Below are 22,101 nucleotides of genomic sequence, written 5' to 3'. Positions count from 1 at the left end.
CATCATTGGTATATTTCTTTAAAACTAAAGATGCTGTGTCAATTGAACCTTTTTTTCTGTATAACGGCATTTGTACGAATGTCCATTATTCTCCATCTAGCTTCCTGGTGGCAAATTCTGGGCCAAAACAGATTTTTTCGTATTACACTTTTAACACACTTAAAACAATAAAATAGGATAGAACATATTTGCAACAGAATCAAAAGATCAAATACAACTTTTTTACTAATTAAAAATGTAGAGGTCTAGAATTATTCCTATATGCATAACAGTAGTCAAGTTACAAACTCGGCATCACTTGCTAATACAAAAGTTTATATATGTTACACAATCACTTCAAAGAAAACAACAAACAAAATATAGAGCGGCACTGGTAAACGGGCTTACCATGTAAATGGGCTTAAAATGCGCTTCTGCCGCATTCCATAAGAGCATTCAAAACTACATCATCAGTTACTGAGAGATCATTCGCTTGATCAATCATGTCTATCAGTGCTTTCCAAACGGGATAAATCGCCCTCCGAACGGCCCTTCGGGAAGGTGACAACGTGCAAATGACGTTGTTTTCATTGCTTCTTTTTCCAAGAGATATAAACGGACATATTAAAGTGATAGTTCACCCAAAAATGAAGATTCTGTCATCATTTACTCACCCTCAGATTGTTCCAAACCTGTATTAATTTCTTTTTTTCTGCTAAACACAAAGGAATATATTTGAAAGAATGTCAGTAACCAAACAGATCTCATCCCCCATTTACTCCCATAGTAGGGAAAATAAATACTATGGGAGTCAATGGGGGATGAGATCTGTTTGGACATTCTTTCAAATATCTTCCTTTGGGTTTAGCATAACAAAGAAATGTATACAGGTTTGGAACAATCTGAGGGTAAGTAAATGATGATATAATTTTCTTTTTGGGTGAACTATCATTTTAAGAGATACAATTGTGTTTTTCCCATGAAAAGCTTTTTAGTCTTCGAAGGGAGTAGGGCATAGGGATGATCACTTCGGAATAGAACGCAGGGTATATGTGAAGAGTTTGTTGTGTTTCATACGATGGTTTGAGGTCGGCTTTAAAACGCGCGCCATGCGCATGGTCTCCGGCAGTAGAGAAAACGCAGTCCTGAATCACACAGAGCCTGCATGTCATTTCTTGTCCACTCCTTTATCATCATAAAACCTAACATTTGGACACATTTGGGGTTTTAAGGCATTAGGTGCATTTATTCCCCAATGTACGTACAAACGAAAGTGCCACTTACTTTTAAAGGTCACATTTTTAAAAAAATCTATCCTTTCGTTCCATGCATCGATGCAGAATCTTTTTACCTCAGCATCGCAAAAACGATTTTCCACAACTCTAATGTCACACCTCTTTTCAAGTGCAAGGTATCATGCTATGTCATGCATTATGACGTCTTTACACTGTTGAACGTGCTAGCTTCTCATGCTTAACATGGTCAACTTGTTAAAAAACAAGTTGGACGTATGACGTAGTATTTCTGTACTTGATACACTCCCCCAGCACTCGATTTTGCAGAGTTACAGTCACTCAAATTAAGTTTTGTACTTAGACGTTTCATTGTTTTGTATTAAGGCTCTGTAAATGTGCGCTAAACGAGCCTAAAACATTTTTTTATTTTCGTTTAAGAATTCATTAATATTCGCCCTAGGCTAAGTTCAACACTTTTTAAAATAAGGAGAAAAGACATTGAACCTACCCTGTGTTCTTTTCTTAATGTAACTCATTGTCTTGCTGTGTCGGGGATTTAACAATAAAAAGTATTTAAAAAGATCAATTTGTCATTTTAAAGGGGTCATATGGCGTGAATACGTGTTTCTCTGTGTCTTTGGTATGTTATAAGTTGTAAAATTGCAATAATTAAAGTGTCGGAACAAAAGATGCATTCAGTCTAAAAGCGAATGCTCACCCAGACCTGCCTGAAACGCCTCGTGTAACCACACCCCCACAAATCTACATCAGTTCGTGGTATGATTTGACTAAGACCGCCCAAGTGTATAGGTATGCAAAAGAGATGGGCGTACCTGTTAGCACAATTGCTTTGGAACCTGATGTTCCAAATATGGTAAGAGGCGTTACATTTCCGTCACATGCTTGCGGTTTTCGACCAATTACTACACACTGGTTTACTGGCCAATCATAGCACACCTCGCTTTTCAGAGAGTAAAAAATCTGCGCGTTTCAGAGAGGCGGGGCAAAGAGGATATTCAAACATGCAAGGTATGTGGAAAATACAGCATTTTTTAACCTTAAAGGAACAATACGGCATTTTTAAAAGGATCTATTGACAGAAATGCAATATAATATACAAAACAATTTCTTCAGAGGTGTATAAAGACCTTACGTAATGAACCGTTATGTTTCTCATACCTTAGAATAAGCTGTTTATATCTACATACAGAGCGAGCCTACATACATTGAATTCGCCACCATGTTTTGTCTCCGGTTGGGAACGCATGTGACCTGCGGATTAACTGAAAGTTTATTCATCATTGAGTAAAAGAATAAAACGCGCTCTCGCTCTCTCTCCAGTTTCAGCTCCAACACTCTCCAGTATCTGGACGAGTACAATATTAAAGCGGTTCCAGATAAACAATGACACAGCTACTATTACAACAACAACATATCTTGGTATGTTAGTATGTTACTCACATACTGATCCGAATCAAACCAACCTCCTCGGACGATCTTTCTCCAACATCTCTCTCTGCTGGAAAGTATCTCCATAGATATCTGTGAGTACATATCTGCTAAAAGCCTTAGTCCTAACGTGTCTCTGCTGTAAAGTCTTTATAATATGAACACAGGTCCTAGCTCCTGCCTGACTTTTATCCTTCTTTTTAAACTTAAATCCACAAACCTTTTATTTTATGTAATAAATAAGTCATAGCTCTTTCTACATTCTTTCTAATGCCCGCACAATCTCTTCTCTGCGTCAACATGAGAACGACATCTTTTTGTACTGTGGTGGCCACCGTCGTGTTTGGACTGAGCGATTCGTGGCAAATCTATAATACAACACTAGTGGCCGCTGTTAATTAAGAACTGCGCCTTTAAATCGTGTATACACATTGCATTACATCTAAAACAAACGATAATATTCGTTTGCCGTGTCATATGACCCCTTTAAAACCAACAATATATGCTGTAATAATAACCCAGCAACAAGAACTTAATATATGATTTGTGACTTCCTTGCTGTTGCTGATTTTTTATGCTTTTAAGATGGATGAAATGCTTTATAATTTGTTTCCACAAATTTGATTTTGATTTGTGTCCAGTTGTGTGCACAGACTCACATTCAAGCATAGCGCGACGCTTTTTATTCAAAGCAACTTACAAAGTCTTAACAGTTGTTTAGAGAAATAAAAGCTTGACAGTTAACATTAAAAATTACGGAGTAGATAAGGAGTCGACGAGTCTTGGAGTCGAATCTGACTTTAGGGACATTAAGAGTCAAGGAATAGACTCTTTTGGAGTCGACTCCCCATGCCTATTTGAAGCATGCGCATAAACTTTGCGCGCTGGGGTGATGACATCATAGTTTTAGAAAATATATGGATCGTCTGTACACACGAAAACGCAAGGGTGGAGTTTTCAGATTTATCCACTCTGGGACCCGGTTTAAAAAAATAGCGGTTCAGGCTCCCAAAACGGCGGATTCGTCTGGACGAAATGCCGATACGATACAAAATCTTTATGTATACAGCTAAATTCGTCTCCATGCGGGTGGCCTCTTAAACTTCATTTGTGTCACCTTCACTCCAGTCACCAAGCTGTTTTCTTTTCTCTCACCCCTGTTTTCTTTAATTCTTTATCACCATACTTGATATATGTCCTCTAGAATCTTTGGTATCTGGAGATTCTCTTTTGGATGGCCTTCTCTCCCACCCCTCCACTGGGGCTCAAATACTGGCTTCATCACCCTCGTCTCTCCTTGCCCAGTCTCTGGACCAGTTTACCCCCGCTGCTCTGAGCAGTGGACAGTCCCATCATGGTAAGATAGGTGTACGCCTGAAGTATCGTTGTGGGTATTTGATTTTGTTTGCCTGCATGCCTTCGTCTTGCCTTTTTTTTATTAAAGAGAATAAAGTTCAACTCGACAAGTCAAAGACCAACATGTTTTTTTTTGACAAGCGTGCAAGCATTTTGGCAGTCAAAACCTCTCAACAGTTCTGTTACTTCTCTCTCAGCCCACTTCTGTATTTCTCGCTGTCTCTTTTTCTTTTCCTAATTTCTTCCTTTCTTCTTTTCTCTCCGCTAATCTGCCGTACCACTAACACCCTCCTGCAGTCTCTGGTCCTGTTCACACTTTCTCCAGCATCCAGTCCTCTGAGAGTGGTGACCAAAGCATTGATAACCAGTTTGACCCAATACCAGTAATTATCTCCAAAACCTCCAGCAAAGGTAAGTAAGTGAGGTATACAGCAAAAGTTTTTGGCATTATTTGATCATTATTCATCCTGCAAAACCAGTGTCGCCATATTGTTGTAAACTGAGCCGCATTTTTCTGACATATTGTTTGCGGATATTGTTGTATGTGGAGTTGAAGAGGAAACCCCTTCTTTTCTAAAAACGATGAGACTGTGACAAAAATTGACCAATGTTTTAGTAATCCTATACTTCATCTCAGGATGATTTAATATTTTGGGCCTTTAACCTTTTTAAGTCAACATGAAGTTACACTTGCAAGTCATTTTTTTCTGTAGGGTAGGTCTTGATTTGATCCATTGGAAATTGATTGGATTGTGGTAAGAGCCAAACAGGAGTTTTGTTTCAGAAGAAGGGCAAATATTGATGATAGATGACAAAGTTATTATTTTTTTGGAGGAATAACATTCATGCAATTGTATTAATGGGTCAAAATTAATTTCACGTTGACTGTAACATATTTCAGTGAATCTGGCTCAAGAATTTTGTTTTATTGTTTTGGACTTTTCCTTTATAGCCACTAGTATATAGCCACTCCCACATGTAATCTTTACTTCAGTGCTGCTTAATCTACTTTATTCCTGCTGTTCATCCGTTTTTTTTTGCTTTTTTCTTCTCTCACCCTCTGCTACTCATCTACATTCTTTGGCACGTGGTTCATTCCTCTCCTCTATTCTCTCTTACACATTCTTTTTCTTCTTTTCTGACATGTTCTAGGTGGTCATTCTCACAGCAACAGTGGCAGTTCTGAGACCAGTCTGCCCACGTTGGCACGCTCCCTTCTGCTGGTGGACCAACTCATCGACTTATAGAGGAAACAAAGCGAGGCAGATGATAGAAAGGGAAGATGTATTTGGGGGGCATATCTTTAATATAGTGAGAGTTTAGACATGTCAGTGATCTTGAGTATTCCAACTCCCCAGCCTTGTCTGTACACCTGATCCAAGGCATACTTTCATATTCATTCCGTTTTCACAAACATTTCAATTTGTGTTGTCTCTTCTGCTGATCTCATGATTCATCATTGATAAATCCTTTATTCTCCAGAATGGAAAGACATGGCAATGGATTTTGTTTGACTCTAAATCTAGTTGAGTAGTACATTTTACTATAAAGTAAAAAAAATCCCAAATTAGCTCATACAACAACATTTAACTTCTTTATTGCTACATATTTCATATTTTTCAAATATTCAGCAAGCAATTAAGGAGGGCAGGACATTTATTTTAGCCATAAACAGTTAATTGGATCATGAATATACAGTAAATGGTTGATATTTTTATCATACAATTTGTTTACGCTTCGGTTACCTTAGCAAAAATCCTTATTACATTTTGTTAAATACTTTTTAGCATATAAAGCACTTAAAGGGATAGTCCACCCAAAAACTGAAAATTCTGTCATGAATTTCTCATCCTCAAGTTGTTCCAAAACTGCATACATTTATTTGTTCTGTTGAACACAAAGAAACATTTGGAGGAATGTTAGCAACTGAGATTTCTGGGGCACCATTGACTACCATAGTAGAAAAAATATTGTATTATTATATTAAATTTTTTTTTTGTTCTGTTAAACACAAAATATATATTTTTAAGAATTTAGGAAAACAAACCGTTCTGGGGCACCTTGACTGAAATTTTTACTACCATAGAAATCTCAGTTGCTAACATTCTTCCTAATATATAATTTAGCCTATAGAGGTTTGAAACTACTTGAGGTTGAGTAATTCATGACAGAATTTTCATTTTTGGGTGGAGTATCTCTTTAAGGCCAATTCACACCAAGAACAATACACCAACTATATCGGTAATACGTTTTTAAAATCAATTTAAATGTAAGAGGATGGCGGAGTCCACTACACAATGATAAATATACAGAGGCACAGTATTGTTGAAATCACTTCCTCAGCCTTTTTATGCAGCTGTTGAATGATAAACATTGAGAGCCAATCAAAATCCTGTTGAATTTGAAGGGCCTGGACATTAATACACTAGAAAGCTCTGACCACGTGTTCACAAGGGAAAGGAAAAATAGAGCAGGTTAGTTAAAGATACAGGAGGAATACAGGGAGTTTTATTTTCTGAATGTTCAAATTTTGATGCAACTACTCATAATTTAGTTTGTCAGCAGATGCATGTGTCAGAGTGTATGTTATAAGAATGGCTTTGGATGCATGAGAGAGCACCACTTTTGCAAACACTTGTATTTTTGTCTGGTGTCTCGCAACAGGCTATTGCCATTGACATCAACAGGTTTGCAGCAGTGTTTTCAAATTATGCAAACCATGTTAAACTAAGAAAATCATTTCAGTTGTTTTAGAATTTTGCTGGTGGTCTTAAACATTTCCCTTTCTGCATTGATTGCATTTTGGGCTGTCCTGCAAAAATAGGCATGAAATTTAAACATATCAGTGCAAACATATTACATTATAAAAAGGGGGTTCTGTAAATTGTACTTGCCTTATTTGCAGCGTTCACTAAGGGATCCGGAAATCCCTCTCTTCTATGCTTTTAAGACACTTGGATTTCATTCCTCTGTGTTGTCTCATGATTTGTTTGTTTATCAATCTGTTTTTTCCTCCTTCATTTGTTAATTTACTCCTTCTGCTTCTTTTTCTGTTGCTTGTTGCGACCATAACCAACAGTGGCCCCAAATATTATATTGATATTTTAGATATGATTGTCAATGCATGCCACTTGGTAGTGTTGTCACGGTACCAAAATTTCAGTAGTCGGTACCAATACCAGTAAAATTCCATGGTTCTCGGTACCAATTTCGGTACCAAAGCAAAACACCAGTACATGCTAATTGAAACACAATTTTATTAATAAAGCTCATTGTTAATATAAATGTATAGAAAGCAATGCCATTTTGTATACATGAAGTATAAGTTAATTGTTGCTGAAACTGTTGTGTGCTCACTGGGGTCTTTCATGCTGATGAACATCCTCCTCAGTCTGCTGCTGTATAAGACAAATAGAATAAACTTCAGTAAGTCAACTGACTGAACAAACATGCATATGCAATATTAGAACAAACCTCAGTTTTTAATACTGCATTTACACAAGATTACTTACATTAAGGTAACTATATTAAAATAATAAATGCAACAGATATATTTTTCTTTAGTTTAAATGTGGCTTTTTAAACCTAATAGAGTTATCCATCCAAGACATACACATTGCTAGTCATACAGTTAGTATGATAGGCCTAAATAAAATAGGTACTGTAAACCCTATCCTGTCCTCCCATTTATTTTACTCCATTACAGTTATTAAAGCATTAAATGGTTAATAAGGACACTTGACTGGATTAGCTTTGGCGCTAACAAATTAACACGCAAACAGGGATGTTTATTTTGATGTAACCTTTAACTTAACATATGATACAACATTCGTAATGTAAACGCGAACAGAATTTGAAATTTACCGCTTGAACTTGTTAACTTAAATCCGGATGTTTCCTCCTTTCACAACAAAACTCTGTTCGTTTTCTTCGTGATATGACTTTAATCTGAAGTATTTCTGTGCGCATCTCTTGTGGATCGGAGCTGCGCTTATCCGCTCATCACGTCTTATTGCGTCTATGAAAAGTTTCGACTGACAACCTGTCAGACAGAGCATCAGTACCCGGTTGACCCGGTACGTCGGTACTACTGGGTCTTGTGAAAATTAGGTACCGACAACTTTTTTATTTTTAGGTACCGGCTTGGACACGAAGTACCGGTACTTTTGACAACACTACCACTTGGTTTGATATTAAGTTAGACGTGCAGCTTTAAAAGCAAAATTTTACACCGTTTTAACTGAAGACAAAAAGTGTTTGTACACTTTTAGAAGTAGCAGACTTGGCAAATTGGTTTTCATTTTTGATTGAATGTTATTATACTGTATGGTAGAACTGCAGAATCATGTCTCTTTATTATTTGAGCATTATTGGATGTTAGTGCTGCTTTTGACTTTTGATAGATAATGGCTGTATGCTTTAGAACTTTGTTGTCATTAGTGGTATGGGGTTACCATTAGCATTGCTGTAGATTATGTCATATAGTATTTATCCAATCATTACCATTGCCATATAAATCACAAGTGAAGTAGACTCCTCCACTTATCTCTTTGTATGTGCTCCTTCTGGAAGATGTTAGCGTAAGTTTTTGCTATGCAGATGATACTTGATAACTTAAATGAATAACTTGAGAACACCTCACTTACTAAGTTAACGGAAATAATGATAAACAGGTACTAAGGTGCAGGGGCCGGATTCTCAAAGCATTCTGAAGAAGAAAATTCTTCTCAAATGCCATATTTTTTCTTAAATTCTAATCTTAAAACAGTTTTTACATTTTTTTTCTCAAAATTAATTTTAGGAAAATCCAAATTCTTGAAGTAATGCATGTATGTGGTTGTTTTTACATGTGATGTGTATTGCATTGAGCCAGAAACTTGACATGTACTAGCCATAGATTAATTTTTATATTGATAAAATAACGATAAGGTCTATTAGCTGCCTTAGTTTAGCTTTCATTATTAAAAAAACGTGCTTTTCACATTTATTCTGGGACAAAGCAACTTGAAACTAAGAGGGTCACAAATATTATAAATATAATATAATAAATCTAATATCTTAATGCTTGTTAACATTTTAGCTAACATGCTATCGGTAATGTTGTTTAACACATCACACACTAATATACATGACAATGCGAGGCATTACTTGTTACACAAATAAAGTTTATTGCATAGATTAAGGTAATCATTGAGCATATAATTTTTTTCTTATAAAAAAATAACGATATTCTTAAGAAAATGTTTGAGAATCGCATTTAGGAACATTCTTACGAACTTCCTCTATTTCCTTTTAAGAACCATGTTAAGAACAGTTTCGTTAATCCGGCCCCAGATTTTTTAACGCCTCCATATATAAAAGATTTGAACATTTTTGAACAAAGATTTGAAGTTAGCCCTTTTTATTTGGTATTTCATTAGCTACTTTAAAGAGTACATTCCTCGAGATCCTAAAAAATACATTTCATGAAGTGTTTAATTTTGCCGTGTTTGAATGTAAGCAATCTGCCAAGTTGTAAATCCGAAGGTGAACGAATAACAAAGTTATTAGCTTATAAAAAAGGTAATCGACTCTGAATCACGCGAACAAGCCATGACCTGTCCGAATCTTTAACCACAATGTACCTACGTCACTAGAAAAATCCCCGCCTACTGACTGCGAAAACTTAACTCTCTCCTCCCCAAACACTGTACTAGCTCGTTCGTGACGTGTGCATCATGTCTAAGAGAAGCTGTGTTCTATGTAGTGAAACTAAGTCAGTCTTATTTTCACTACCAAAGGAAGAACTTCTGAGGAAAAAATGGTTACTATTTATTTTTCAAACGACACCAAAGGAGTATAAACCGAACGTTTTACTTTGCGCGCGTCATTTTACCTAAGATTGCGTCATCAATCTTGGCGCCTTTACTGCAGGATACATTAAACGTCTTTCCTTAAAAGATGTTGCAATACCAACTTTATTTGGACCTGTAAGCTCCACCGAATCACAACCTGTAAGTGTGACTCTTTATTTTTGTCTTTACTTAAAATTAAATTTGTGTGACGTTACATGTCTGCGTCTAGCTAACGTTACCGTTATTTTTGGGGTTGTTACTGTTTGTTTACCTAACGTTAGCTATAAACTCGTTGCGCTAATGTAAGTGTTCAACCATATTAACTCACAAAGTCTTTATTTCAAGAACTGCGTGGTGTACTATAGTTATAATAACATCTGAAGATACGAACACCGTACACTGTATGCCGTGATAACTAACTGTTACAAGAGAAGTGTCTAAAACAGTCCTTTTTCTTACTGGCATCTGTATAAGGATTAAAGAATGATTCGTCAGACTCGGGCTCGAACTGGTAAGGTAAAATCGACGCCATCTCTCTCTATACACTGTTAATATCCAACCACCTGCAAACCGTAATACAGTAGTAATGATAGGCGGTCCATTTGCGACACATGCTGAACGCGTTTGACCAATCACAGCAGACTAGACCATTTGACCAATCACAGCAGACTAGACCATCTGACCAATCACAGCAGACTACACTATCTGACCAATCAGATCAGACTACGCTGGCGGAAAGGCGGAGATTACACAGATGAATCGCGGAACGAATCATTTGAGAGTCAGTCAAGAAGTAAGGTAATAAAAACTGCTTATTATTACGAAATAATAGTATTTTTACATCATGTATGTACATAAACTTGTTGTCGGACACTCCATAAACCAAAATAAGCCCTTGAAAATATTGAGGAATGTACTCTTTAAACACTTGCCTGCCTACCACAGCCTGATTTAGCCCAATTTTTATTGTATTAGTTTGTATACTAAGTGTTTTTAACTGTTGTTAAACAGTTTACTTTGGAAACAGAGCTGTAGGATTAATATCTAATTCAACTTTCTCCTTGTCAAAAGTTAGTGTAACATATTTAATGTAATTAACTGCCTTTTTTGGTTACAATACACTAGGTTGTCTGATCAGATATAGGCTACATCCACTAAAAATTCTCATACGTTGGTTAAAAGTTATTGTGAAAAATGCCTCAAAAACTGAACATGTTTCAGGGAGAGGTCTGGCATCATTTGTTTGCAGAATGACACTGGTTGATGAATGCAGTGACATTCAACATTAACATGATGCATGGATTAAAGTTCTCCGTCGCTACGACGGATTTCCGTTAATTGCAGCGAGTCTACGACGGATTTCCGTCAATTGCAGGGTTCCAGCCTGTCCTTATTGTCTTAAATTCACTTTTCATAATGTTGTTAACCCTTTGACGCGTACGATCACACCGGTGTGATTAGAACATCAGCGCTTTGGCTGGCGCTGAGCCAGAGACAGACTCAGTCACATATCACAACTACGCAGTGCTTTCAACCACATAATGTTTAATTTAGACTTTCAGACATATACACGTGCCTACAAGCACAAAATACATTTAGAGATTGTCTATATAGCGGCAATAACAATCTCCTCAAATGTAATTTGACGGATGTGTTTTATTCAGATCAGACACGGTATCTGCAATGTAAGCAATTGTTAAGATCACTCAATTCTTCTACCAGTTCACCAGGCACTTACGTTTGTGTTTTTAAGAGAAGTGGATGAATTCACGTGATGTAAATCCGACAGATCTCAGACCACGGCAGAAACAAACATGGCGGCGCCCGTATATAGCTCACCTAACGCGATCATTATAAAAGTGTTTAAACAACAAAACACATTCACGTGCACATATTTGCTAATCGGAATGTTAGATATTTCTTGACATAGTTAACAGTTTGTGTTTTTTTTATTAAAAGAATGTAAAAGCAATGCATCAGTCATACAGCCGCTATGGCTCTGCGGTGTGTCACATGATAAGCAGTGCCGCGTCGCCATGGAAATGTTAAAGTAATAGGCTGCCTTCTTAACGGTCACCTTGGAAAAGCTACTCAAACACTCTAACTAGTCACTGTAGCTTGTCAAACACTGAAATGGGTGTCAGGTGTAGCCAAGCTTCAGGAATATGGTTTCTGAAGGCAGAAAAAGTGAAAAGCACTCTGGAGACAAATACAAACAAAATGTTTGGTCTTAAGTGGTGCTTTTATTTTGTTCTTTTTTCTGTTAATTATTAAGAGGTTCAGAAAACATTGTTTGGTATTATAAGATAAATTAAAAAATGCACTGAAAAGTTATAGATGGTTGATTATTTGTCTAGGTAAGTATACTTTTTTCATAGATTAAAAATAGCTTTTAAAATACGCAAACTGGCAATACTACGTAAAGGGGTTCAAAACATCTCCCTTTAAAACGCTATTGGTTTCGACTGCTTAGATAAAGTGTCTGTTAAAGGAATATGACTTGGCCTGAAAAAAAATCAGTCAGAATAATTTTTTTCACTTTAATCCATGATGACGTTGGTGCCCGGAGGGTCCGAATACATTTTGGGGCCACTGTATTTGCGTCAATATCTTATTGTCTGTTTCATTGTTGTTGTTCAGTAATAAATTGGCCCCTTTAAATACATATAAAGGGTAATGCAATAGTACTGCATATTATGGGTATATTTGGCTTGTTGGTGGATGAATGTAAAAAGTTTATAAAATATGTATTATTCACATGATAAATATAGTAAGAAAAAGTATATTGATACGGTAAAGCACAAATATATATATTTTTCCTTTAACATTTGTGTTATATGTCTCTTGTGTGTTTCTTTTGTCTCTGGTGCTTCAATGTCAAAGGTATTTTGAATTAACTTGAATATACCATCAGAAAGATGCAGGGTTCAATAAAGTTTTATGTAAATGAAAAATGTTGGTGTAGTATGTCTGTCAAAACATCATACACACCGGGGCGGAGCTAGGGTTGGGCTAAGGGGGCTGAAGCCCCGAATGTTTTCTGTAAAGCTCCAAATGTTTTTATTACCGTGCCCTGTACATACCACTTACGGTCAGTTTACATTTAGTGTCTTTTGCATGTTCAAGTTAGTATTTTTATTTAGATGCACAGCAAGCGCTCAAATAGAGAGAGAGGCGGGCACTGCATGCGTTTGGTGCAACACGCTCTTTGTTCATGGCGCGACGGTGCTGAAAATCCATTTATTCTTTGCCGGATCCTTCATGGCAAGCGCAACTCATGGTTTCTTAGCAATGGCAGATGCCACAACAGTGCAAGCTCCCAAGCACTTTGAAAAAACGACAAAGAGGCGGGCTCATTTTCCACGCGTTTTTATATTTGAAATGTGTATTCTGACACCTATGGATGACTCTGGGCTAAGCCCTGCATGTCCAGTCACCTTAGAACCGACCCAGATACACACTATCGTTAATTTTTAGCATTAAAAACAGTAACACTTTACATTAAGGTTGTATTTGCTAACATTAGTAAATGCATTAACTAACACAAACTAACAATGAACTATGTAGATTTTCTGTATTTATTAACCCTTGTTTATGTTAGCTAATGCTAATAGAGTTGTATATGTCAGTATACTGTGCATTAACTAATGTTGCAACTTTTAATAAAAAAAAATGTGGTCACACTTTATTTTAAGTTCCAGATCTTGGTTTTAGTAAACGGCTTAGTTAACTATAATTTGTTGCTTGTTAATAGTTAGTAAGGTAGTTGTTAGGTTTAGGTTTTGGGTAGGATTAGGGATGTAGAATATGGTCATGTAGAATATGTGCTTTATAAGTGCTTATAAACAGCCAATATGCTAATAATAGGCATGCTAATAAGCAACTATAGTTAATAGTGAGAATTGGTCCTTATACTAAAGTGTTACCAAAAATGTATTAAGAAATGTTGAAATGAACAGATTTTAAGATGAATAAATAAAAGTTTAATATTTCCCTAGAAGTATGTTTATTGTTAGGGGTGTCATGACAAAAACTTCTTATATATATATATAGGCTTTCATTTATGCAAAGCTACCGTTAAAACTTTTCTTTCTTTTTATTTTTGCGAAATATGACCCAGACATTTCTATGTAAGATTCTCCTTTTAGCCACTACATCCTCTAAACAGTCATCCTCAATTGGGCGTCCGGAACCGGACCAATTAACCATTTAAAACTTTTGACTATTTTGGTTGTTTAAATTGAGCCGCACGTCTACACAAAGGAGAATCACACGTGTTCTCAGTAACATTTATGTAATTGATAATTTGCCGCTATGTACTCTAATATCATTATTTAGCGCAGAACGCGCTTCATTTTAACTCTTTCCGCTCCGCTCGCGCTGCTTCTCTCCCGCCAAAGACGCCCGTGCCTCATGAAGAACAGCAGACACGTGCTTATTTTAACAACAGTAGTGCAGACGCAGAGCAGGTAAATGGACACACAACAGTAAACAAAACGCAGCAATATTAAAGCATTTGTATCCGTCAGTCTGTTTACTGTTTGCTATATGACGCCAACCTTTCAACCATAGCCTATTTGTGATATTTTATGAACCATAACGTTTTTATCTACATTTAGCATCAGCATTATTGATCAGCATGTAAACATTTGTGACCCTCTGAAAACCCAGGCTAAAGTCTCATAATCTAATTGATTATTAGATAATAACAACCATCAAATAATTTTTTTTTCATTATTCAGTCAATATTGAAGATTTTTATTTTCACAGAATATTCTGTAGGATGATTTTATGAAAGACTTTTGCTGGGTTTTCACAAGCAGGGTCACATTTTGTAATGAACAACGTTCTAATTGGAAAATTATTTAAAGATAGTTGTAGTTCTGGTATGAATGGCATGGAAAGGCTAATTTAGTAAGTAACTTTGTTTTCTGTTTATGATGAGAGCATTTTAATTGTTACATTATATTTGCTGATTGCATGTTGTCAGTAGTTTTTTTTTTACAAATATTAATTATCAGACTTCTATTAAGAGGGCATTCCCCTAAAGCCACAGAGCCTACAATACATACTGTGGATATCAAAATATAAAATAAATGGCCTGATAAAAGATCATATTTTTATACAGTATATCCAACTGGGCTAAATTGATTAAATATTGATTTATTTTCAAAAAACATATTGTCCGGACCTCTGTTTAGAAGAAAATATAAAGACCGGACCTCTTAGAACTTTAATTGAATACCCCTGCTCTAATAAGTCCAATATTTTGAATCATAATCACATAAGATTAAAAGAAACAGTGACTGTACTGTATGTTTGTTTCAAGTAAATGTAAAAAGTTTGTTTTGTTCTATTGAGACAGAGCCCATGACGGAGCACCTCCTGAGGGTCCGGTCTATGAGAGATTTTTTTATTCATGCGTTCATCGGGTTATAATCCTGAAACTGATGTTACACTGGTGTCTAGGCAGCAGTTGTCAAACATGTAAACACTCTCTTCTGACTCGTTGAATTCTTGATTCTGATAGATTGACAGACGCTCCCAAGTGATGGTTAACTTTAAATATAATTAAAACCATTTGATTAACACACTCTACCACTTAAGTTAATTTTGGAGTTGGTATTTTCCATCAGAGATTTCATTAGGGCATATCAAAGCGCTCCTAATTTTTTTATTTTTAAGGAACTTATATCTTGTAGTGCTCCAGACTTTTGATAACACCTAGAATAACTAAATCCACCAAAGGGGGTAGAGCTTTCTCATATGTAGCGCCTAAACTCTGGAATAGCCTTCTCGATACTATTCCAGGGTCAGACACACTCTCCCAATTTAAATCTAGATTAAAGACATCTTTTCAGCCAAGCATTCACTTAATGCAAAATATGCTAAATAAACCACCGGGAGACTGCATTTATTAGATATTATTTACTAGAATGATCTTGCTTGTTCTATAAACACCATGCACTGTGCTGTGTTTTACCTTTTTTGTGTTTTTCAGTTTTTCTTATTTTCTCCTGTAAAGCTGCTTTGGAACAATGCACATTGTGAAAAGCGCTATATAAATAAAATTGAATTGAATTGAATAGTGTACATCATAGCCATGAACCATGATTTGTCCCTTGCTAGTTAGATGCAAGTTGTGTAGGCGAAGGAATATTTTCATTTTAAAAAGCTTTTGATTGGCTTTAAAAAAAAAAGAGTAGCGTAAGGTGAGTGTCATTAATGTTTTTGGCCCATTCTCTGTGAAAAATTTATATTTGAAAAAATTCATATTGGAATGTCTGAAGGTAAAACTTCTATGTGCATAGAAACATATACCCACCTCATTTACATCTCACACCGACAACAAAAAGTTCATCCACCTCGAAGATAGAAGGCTCTATTATTTCTGTAGCTCAGTTGATAGAGCATTGCGCAAAGGTCATGGGTTCATAACCAGGAACACACGTATTGAGACAGGTTAAAGAAGCCCCACCACAACATGAATTTATGAGACACATTTTTTATGGAATAATTTATGTCATCTCTATAACAAAAATATTTTTTTCTATTTAACAAAACTGGAATGAACTTGCAGTTCCTTCTGTAAAAATGGAGGGATGAGTCGGTATCCTTTTTTGTAATAATTGCTACAAATCTCGAGCTTCATCTTCTTGTTTTTAAGTGGGTCCAAATACACCCAAATTTCATAAAATAACACAAAACAACGACTCATTTAAAGCTTTTAGGCACTGTATACATAGTTTTGTGCTTCCTCATTTTTCTGTGTTACCAGCATGCATTCAATACCTGCAGAGGTCAAACTATAAGCTACATCCCATTTTTCACATTTTTCTATACATTGAATTATTTATACTTAATCCGCATAATGAACGCCTGTCCAGTCTATTGGGATGTCACCGCTAATGTTAGACAGTTTGTTTAGTGCACATCTGTATTAATCCTGACTTTAATGCTGACCTTTGCCTGCATCTTTAAGGTAAGACCTGTCTCATCTCTCTGCCTTTATCTTAGTTCTTTGTGTCTTTTCTGTGAACTCCTTGTTTCCATGGCTCTTGTGTCATTGCATATTATAACTAAAGCATTGCTAAGCACACTAATGTTGCCCAGTGCAATCTCAGCTTCAACTATTTGCAAGAACAAAAATATCTTTACATAGCTGATTTAAAAAGAAAACAAAACATGTCCTAGTCACATTTCACCCCAAAATCAGAGGACAGAAACATGTTTTTTTTTCATGGTGGAGGTAATGGCTTCACGCAGCGATATTTCACATATTTTCATTTTTCCTTAAAATAAATAAAAAATAAAAGTCATCCCAAAAAATGCTATAATTATGTATAAATACCTTTATAGCTGAAATTATTTCCTCCCTCACATTACAGTTGAGAAAGGGTGCTCATAATTTTCACAATGCAAAATCTGTCAATTTGATTTTCTCACTTGTTTCTTTTGATTTTGTGGTGAAATATTGCTTGGAAGTTATCAGCAGGTTTCAGGAAATTCTCCCTATACCTCATGGACAGCTTGCTGGAGTTTTCACTTCATTTTTTTAATGAAATACAGTGTGGTTATGAAAAGGTTAATAGTGGTGGTTTGTGGAAACAAGGCTGTTGTTTGTCAGTGGTAGCTGTCAGAGTTGGATGTGTGTGGTATTTCTCAGTAGTTTTGTGGATTTTACTGTATTAGAATGTGCTGTTCACATTGTACAGTTGCCCTGTGTTAATGTTCTGTGTACCATCCTTTGCAATAAAGATTTTTGCCCATTTTATGTCTCAAATCAATTTGTCATTGTTATAAAATGTTCTGTTAGCGTCAGTCCGATATCTGCTTGTTAAGTCGTGACCTAAGAAATACAATTTCAGCCGTTTATGAGCACTATTTATTCATATCACACATTTAAGCTAAACTTTTATAAACTCTTGGTGTACACTACAGTCTCCAGGCTCAAAGAATTTCACCTACTTTTTCATAATAAATGAACCACTGTCTGGTCATCTAAGATTTTGGTATGAAGATTAATGTTGTTTTAAATGTTGTTTTACAGCATAGAATTTAATTGGCCTTTGGCGGAAGACTTAACAAGCTGATATTCTCCAGACTGATTATTGTTCAGTATTTGTCATCAGTTAATAATACGCTATTGTAAAATCTTCAAACTTTAAAAAAATATGTCCAAATTTTTTTGAGAGAGACATTTGCTATCAACTCTGTAGATATCAGCATCGATCATTATAAAAACTAACATCAATTGAATGCTGTTAGTCTACAGGTTGGTTAATATACCACTGTTCCAGCAAATCCCTTTGGTTTTCCATCATTCTGTATGTTTATAGAGTGACAATACGGTGGCTTTTCATCACATTCATTGACTGACCCTTCTATGAAATCACACTGATTTAATGTACATGTAGTGACCCATTTTCTTGTATGGTCTTTTTTGCAGAAGCCAAAAGGGATAGTAACGGTGAGGTTGGAAACATTGGTGAGGACTGTCTTCATTCCAGTGATGAAGAAGATGATAATAGTGCCGAGGATGAAAAAGAGAGGGAACTGTCACAGGTGAGCGGTGAAGAAACTCCAAGTCTGGATTGCAGTGGCTCCAGACCCTTGCTTCAAGACTCTGATGAGGAAGATGACCAAAGTCCTGCATCTTCAAGAGACCTCCAATTGTCATCCGATTCATTGCCATGTGACCTGCCAAAGTCCTCTCTGGTTACTCAACAAAACTTGGCTTCTGCTCACAACCTGAACCACTCACCCAAGCATCTGTTACAAGTCAAACATTCAGACACAGATCCGAGTGTGGATATCTTCTCTAAAGCTCCATTTCGGATTGGTCAAGGAACAGATAGTGATGGAGATGTTTTTGACAACGCTCCTTTTCCTTGTGGCCTGGCTCAACCTCAGCAGCCTGATATTTTCCTGCAGGCTCCTTTTGGTAGGAAGAAAGAAGGAAAAGTTCACCACCATCCATTGGGTCATCATAGATTTGCCCAACCCAATCCATTAAGCCTTGACCAGAGCATCCTTGACCAAGTGGCTCCTCTTCCCTTTAGACCACAGGCACTTTCTAAGTATTCGAGACACTTCGAAGGGCCTCTGACCACGGAGCCTAATGTCTTCGATCAGGGTGTGACAGATCTAGAGAAAAGAGATACAGTTGACCATGGGACTTATGGTGACCCGTTTGTCTCAGCACCCTTTCACCTTAAAGGCCGCCAAGATAAACATTGAGAGAAGAGCGGCTACGAACAACACACAATCTGCACTTGCCTGCTGAATGATTTGAGTTTGTAACATCTCTTTTCTCTGATTAAAAGGTTCAAAATGAGTAGCCTTACAACAGTAAAGATAAAAGCACATTAATGGCCTCTGGCCGTCTGTCTCTGGGTATATGATTGTGTGACATCTTTTGCTACCTCACTTACAGTATGCTGTCATGGTAACTAAGGCTGTCAATCACCAACATCTTGTCTTTGTGTTCAATGGAAAGAATAAAGTAAATGTGTTGGAGGGTGTTTATTAATGTTCGGGTGGCTGTTTCATCACTATTCATATTGTTGAATTGCTTTTATCACTTTAAATTATAAAAATATATTGTTTACTAGGTGTTTTTAGAACATAAAGCATAACCTCTCTAATTTTTTTGTGTTTGCCACCTAAACATGGAAAAACCTTTTCAGCATTGTGCTGTATAAATACATTTTAAGTGATATATTTCTCTTTTAAGTTGTTTGGCTATGTTTTTCAACCAATTTCACTGGTGAACGTCATAAAATAAACTTTGCCAGTGCTCACGAAAACTTTTCACTAAAAGCTATGAATGTATTTCAGTTTTGGTGTTCTGTATTATTAAATTCTTTCATTTTTGAAATTACCTTACATTTCTGTGAAAATGGTTTGAAAGCCGTATTTTGACACGTTAAATTGATTGCAACGAATACTGCTACATAACAATTTTTTTGATTCATTAAATGTTTTCTAAATAGCTTGTTTTTGTATGAAGCCAACAAAAAGAAAGTAAGATTATGCTCTTCAAATAGACACTATATAAGCAACATCTTGATCTCATCTGTCTAAACAGTGTTTCATGTGTTCTAGAGATGTTTAGGGTTCCAGTGTTTAGTTTTCCATACACTATACAGCTGGAAATTAAACAGTGGTGTTAAGTATTGGAGTAAATGTAATGTGACATTTAATTAGTTTACATTAGTTACTGTAATTATGAGGTAACACACCCAGTTTCTGCCAATCTCATGTTAATCTTGAGTACCTATACAGTATTGCATTGCGATGGTTAACATGATTCTTCACAGAAATATACAAAAAAAGAAAATGCAATTTAAACACGAGTAAACAAATTCGCTTCTTATTCTTTGACCAAACATAAATAATCAATAATCAAGTTGCAAGGACTTAGTAATTATTCTCATTGCATTTTGAACTAATTATTTCAAGTTCACTGCACTTGAATTTGATTTTTTAAAGTGAAAACAACATTACGAGCTTACAGTGTATAGCAGATTTGGCGAGAATTACTGAACAGTTATCAACAAAACAGCAGATTAATTAATACTGTTTTATTATGATTACAATTAGACACGGCAGTCTGCTATCTGAAATTGTGACTTTCATGGAAGAAAACTTGTGAGCAAAAATGCTAACAGGACAGAGGTATACCAAGACATAAGTGGATAGTCAGTAAATTTGTGATGGTCATGTTTAAAGTGTCCTGTTGTAACTTTAGGCAAGGCAAGGCGAGTTAATTGTACAGCGTATTTCATGTGCAAATGTAATATTATATACATTTAGCACTGTAAGTAACTTAATTTCATCTGCCTTTATATTTATAGTTACATTTACATTTTCTATTTAGCAGATGCTTTTATAACAACTTACAAATGGAGAATTTAACATTTTGGCTTTCAACACTAGGCACAGTATACAAAGCTAAGTTTACAAACAGAAATAGTTTTGTGAGTTTTTGTGAACAGTTGGCTGTAAAAGAGTTCAAAGTGAAGGATTCCTAAGGACTTTGGACCGCTCAAAAAACAGCTTTGAATAATCCCAGGTTTAAAAATATATTTTTATAAATTGAAATAATTTAAACAATATTTGCTGGGGAATATTTGTCTATCAGGTACTAACCCACGTACAGTATATATTTACATTTTTACTGTACATCTGTAAAGCTTTACAGTAAGTAGATTCCCGGTTCAAACCCCGGCTGGGACAGGAGGCCTTTCTGTGTGGAGATGGCATGTTCTCCCTGTGTCAGTGTGGGTTTACTCCAGTCTCCTTCCACAGCCCAAAGACATGCAGGTTACGTTTATTGATGATTCTAAATTGTCCCTCCCCCAACTTGTGTGTGCTTCAACTTGGAGACTGACTTGATGAACTGGTTCTCGCCATGAATATAGCCATAAATGCTGGAAGGCGAAAATAAAGAAAGAAATGAATACATAAGGAAACAAAAGGAAACAGTAAAAAAATATAGGGCTGTAGGGGTGCCAAGTTGCCTGCCACTTAGAGAGTATATCAACAGTTATTTAATTTTCCATTGATGACATCAAGGGGAATTTATGATATGATTACCATTATTTTCATTAGTTACGTTGTTAATATAAACAATTCAGCCCACCAGAAATTTTTAGCTCACATTTGCTCTCAGTTTTAATTACTTTGTAATGTATAGGCTAACTTGAACCTCAAGCGCTGGGCTGTATTTTTCATATTACACCACTAGAAGGGGACATCGTCAAAATATTGCTCCAAACGTTTCTCTGTAGATATAAATAACTTAACAACATACCATAGTTATTTTAAGACTTGAAATGCCACTTCCATCTTTTGTCATCTAATGCAATAATTAATGCTATCATATGCTTCATTATTGAATTTAATATAGGCATAGAATATAAAACCTGCTAGCAACATGCTTTCATTATGCTAAGTAAAACAATCACATCTGCTGTTTTTTGCTACAATATGAAAATAATAACATAAAGGCCTTCATAAAATCTGATATATACTGTTTTAAAGTTTGAACATTTAAAAAGACATCAAAGCTTGATAATTGATTAAACACACCCCTAAACTACATTATGCTCTATTACTGTTGGAAGTGGATGATTACATTTATGACCACATTTATTTGAAACAAAAAGTAATTCATAGAACACTTTGCAAGTTGTAAACATTGGTCCAGGAGCACGTCCGGTTTCAGTTTTTATTCATTTGTA

The 22,101-nt window shown here is 35.9% G+C and overlaps 1 protein-coding gene across 4 annotated transcripts in view; it reads left to right on the top strand.

Moving 5' to 3' along the window:
- The window catches only part of aak1a (AP2 associated kinase 1a), a 65,271-nt gene extending 45,224 nt beyond the window's left edge, over nucleotides 1-20,047 (top strand). Inside the window, exons 17-19 of one of the 4 annotated variants that reach the window (XM_057356041.1) lie at nucleotides 3,868-4,020; nucleotides 4,317-4,430; nucleotides 5,172-18,271. In XM_057356041.1, coding sequence (XP_057212024.1) covers nucleotides 3,868-4,020; nucleotides 4,317-4,430; nucleotides 5,172-5,266 — 362 coding nt within the window. In that variant the 3' untranslated portion in view covers nucleotides 5,267-18,271. Of the gene's footprint in view, nucleotides 1-3,867; nucleotides 4,021-4,316; nucleotides 4,431-5,171; nucleotides 18,272-18,302 lie in introns of those variants that run through there. The other 3 variants (XM_057356038.1, XM_057356040.1, XM_057356039.1) reach the window with 3 other exon arrangements.
- Nucleotides 20,048-22,101: the final 2,054 nt, after the last annotated feature.

This window comes from Triplophysa rosa, linkage group LG17 (assembly GCF_024868665.1).
Source record: "Triplophysa rosa linkage group LG17, Trosa_1v2, whole genome shotgun sequence".
Lineage (NCBI taxonomy): Eukaryota > Metazoa > Chordata > Actinopteri > Cypriniformes > Nemacheilidae > Triplophysa > Triplophysa rosa.
The sequence above is the reverse complement of the archived record's forward strand: the minus strand, read 5'-3'. Positions and strand labels throughout refer to the sequence as shown.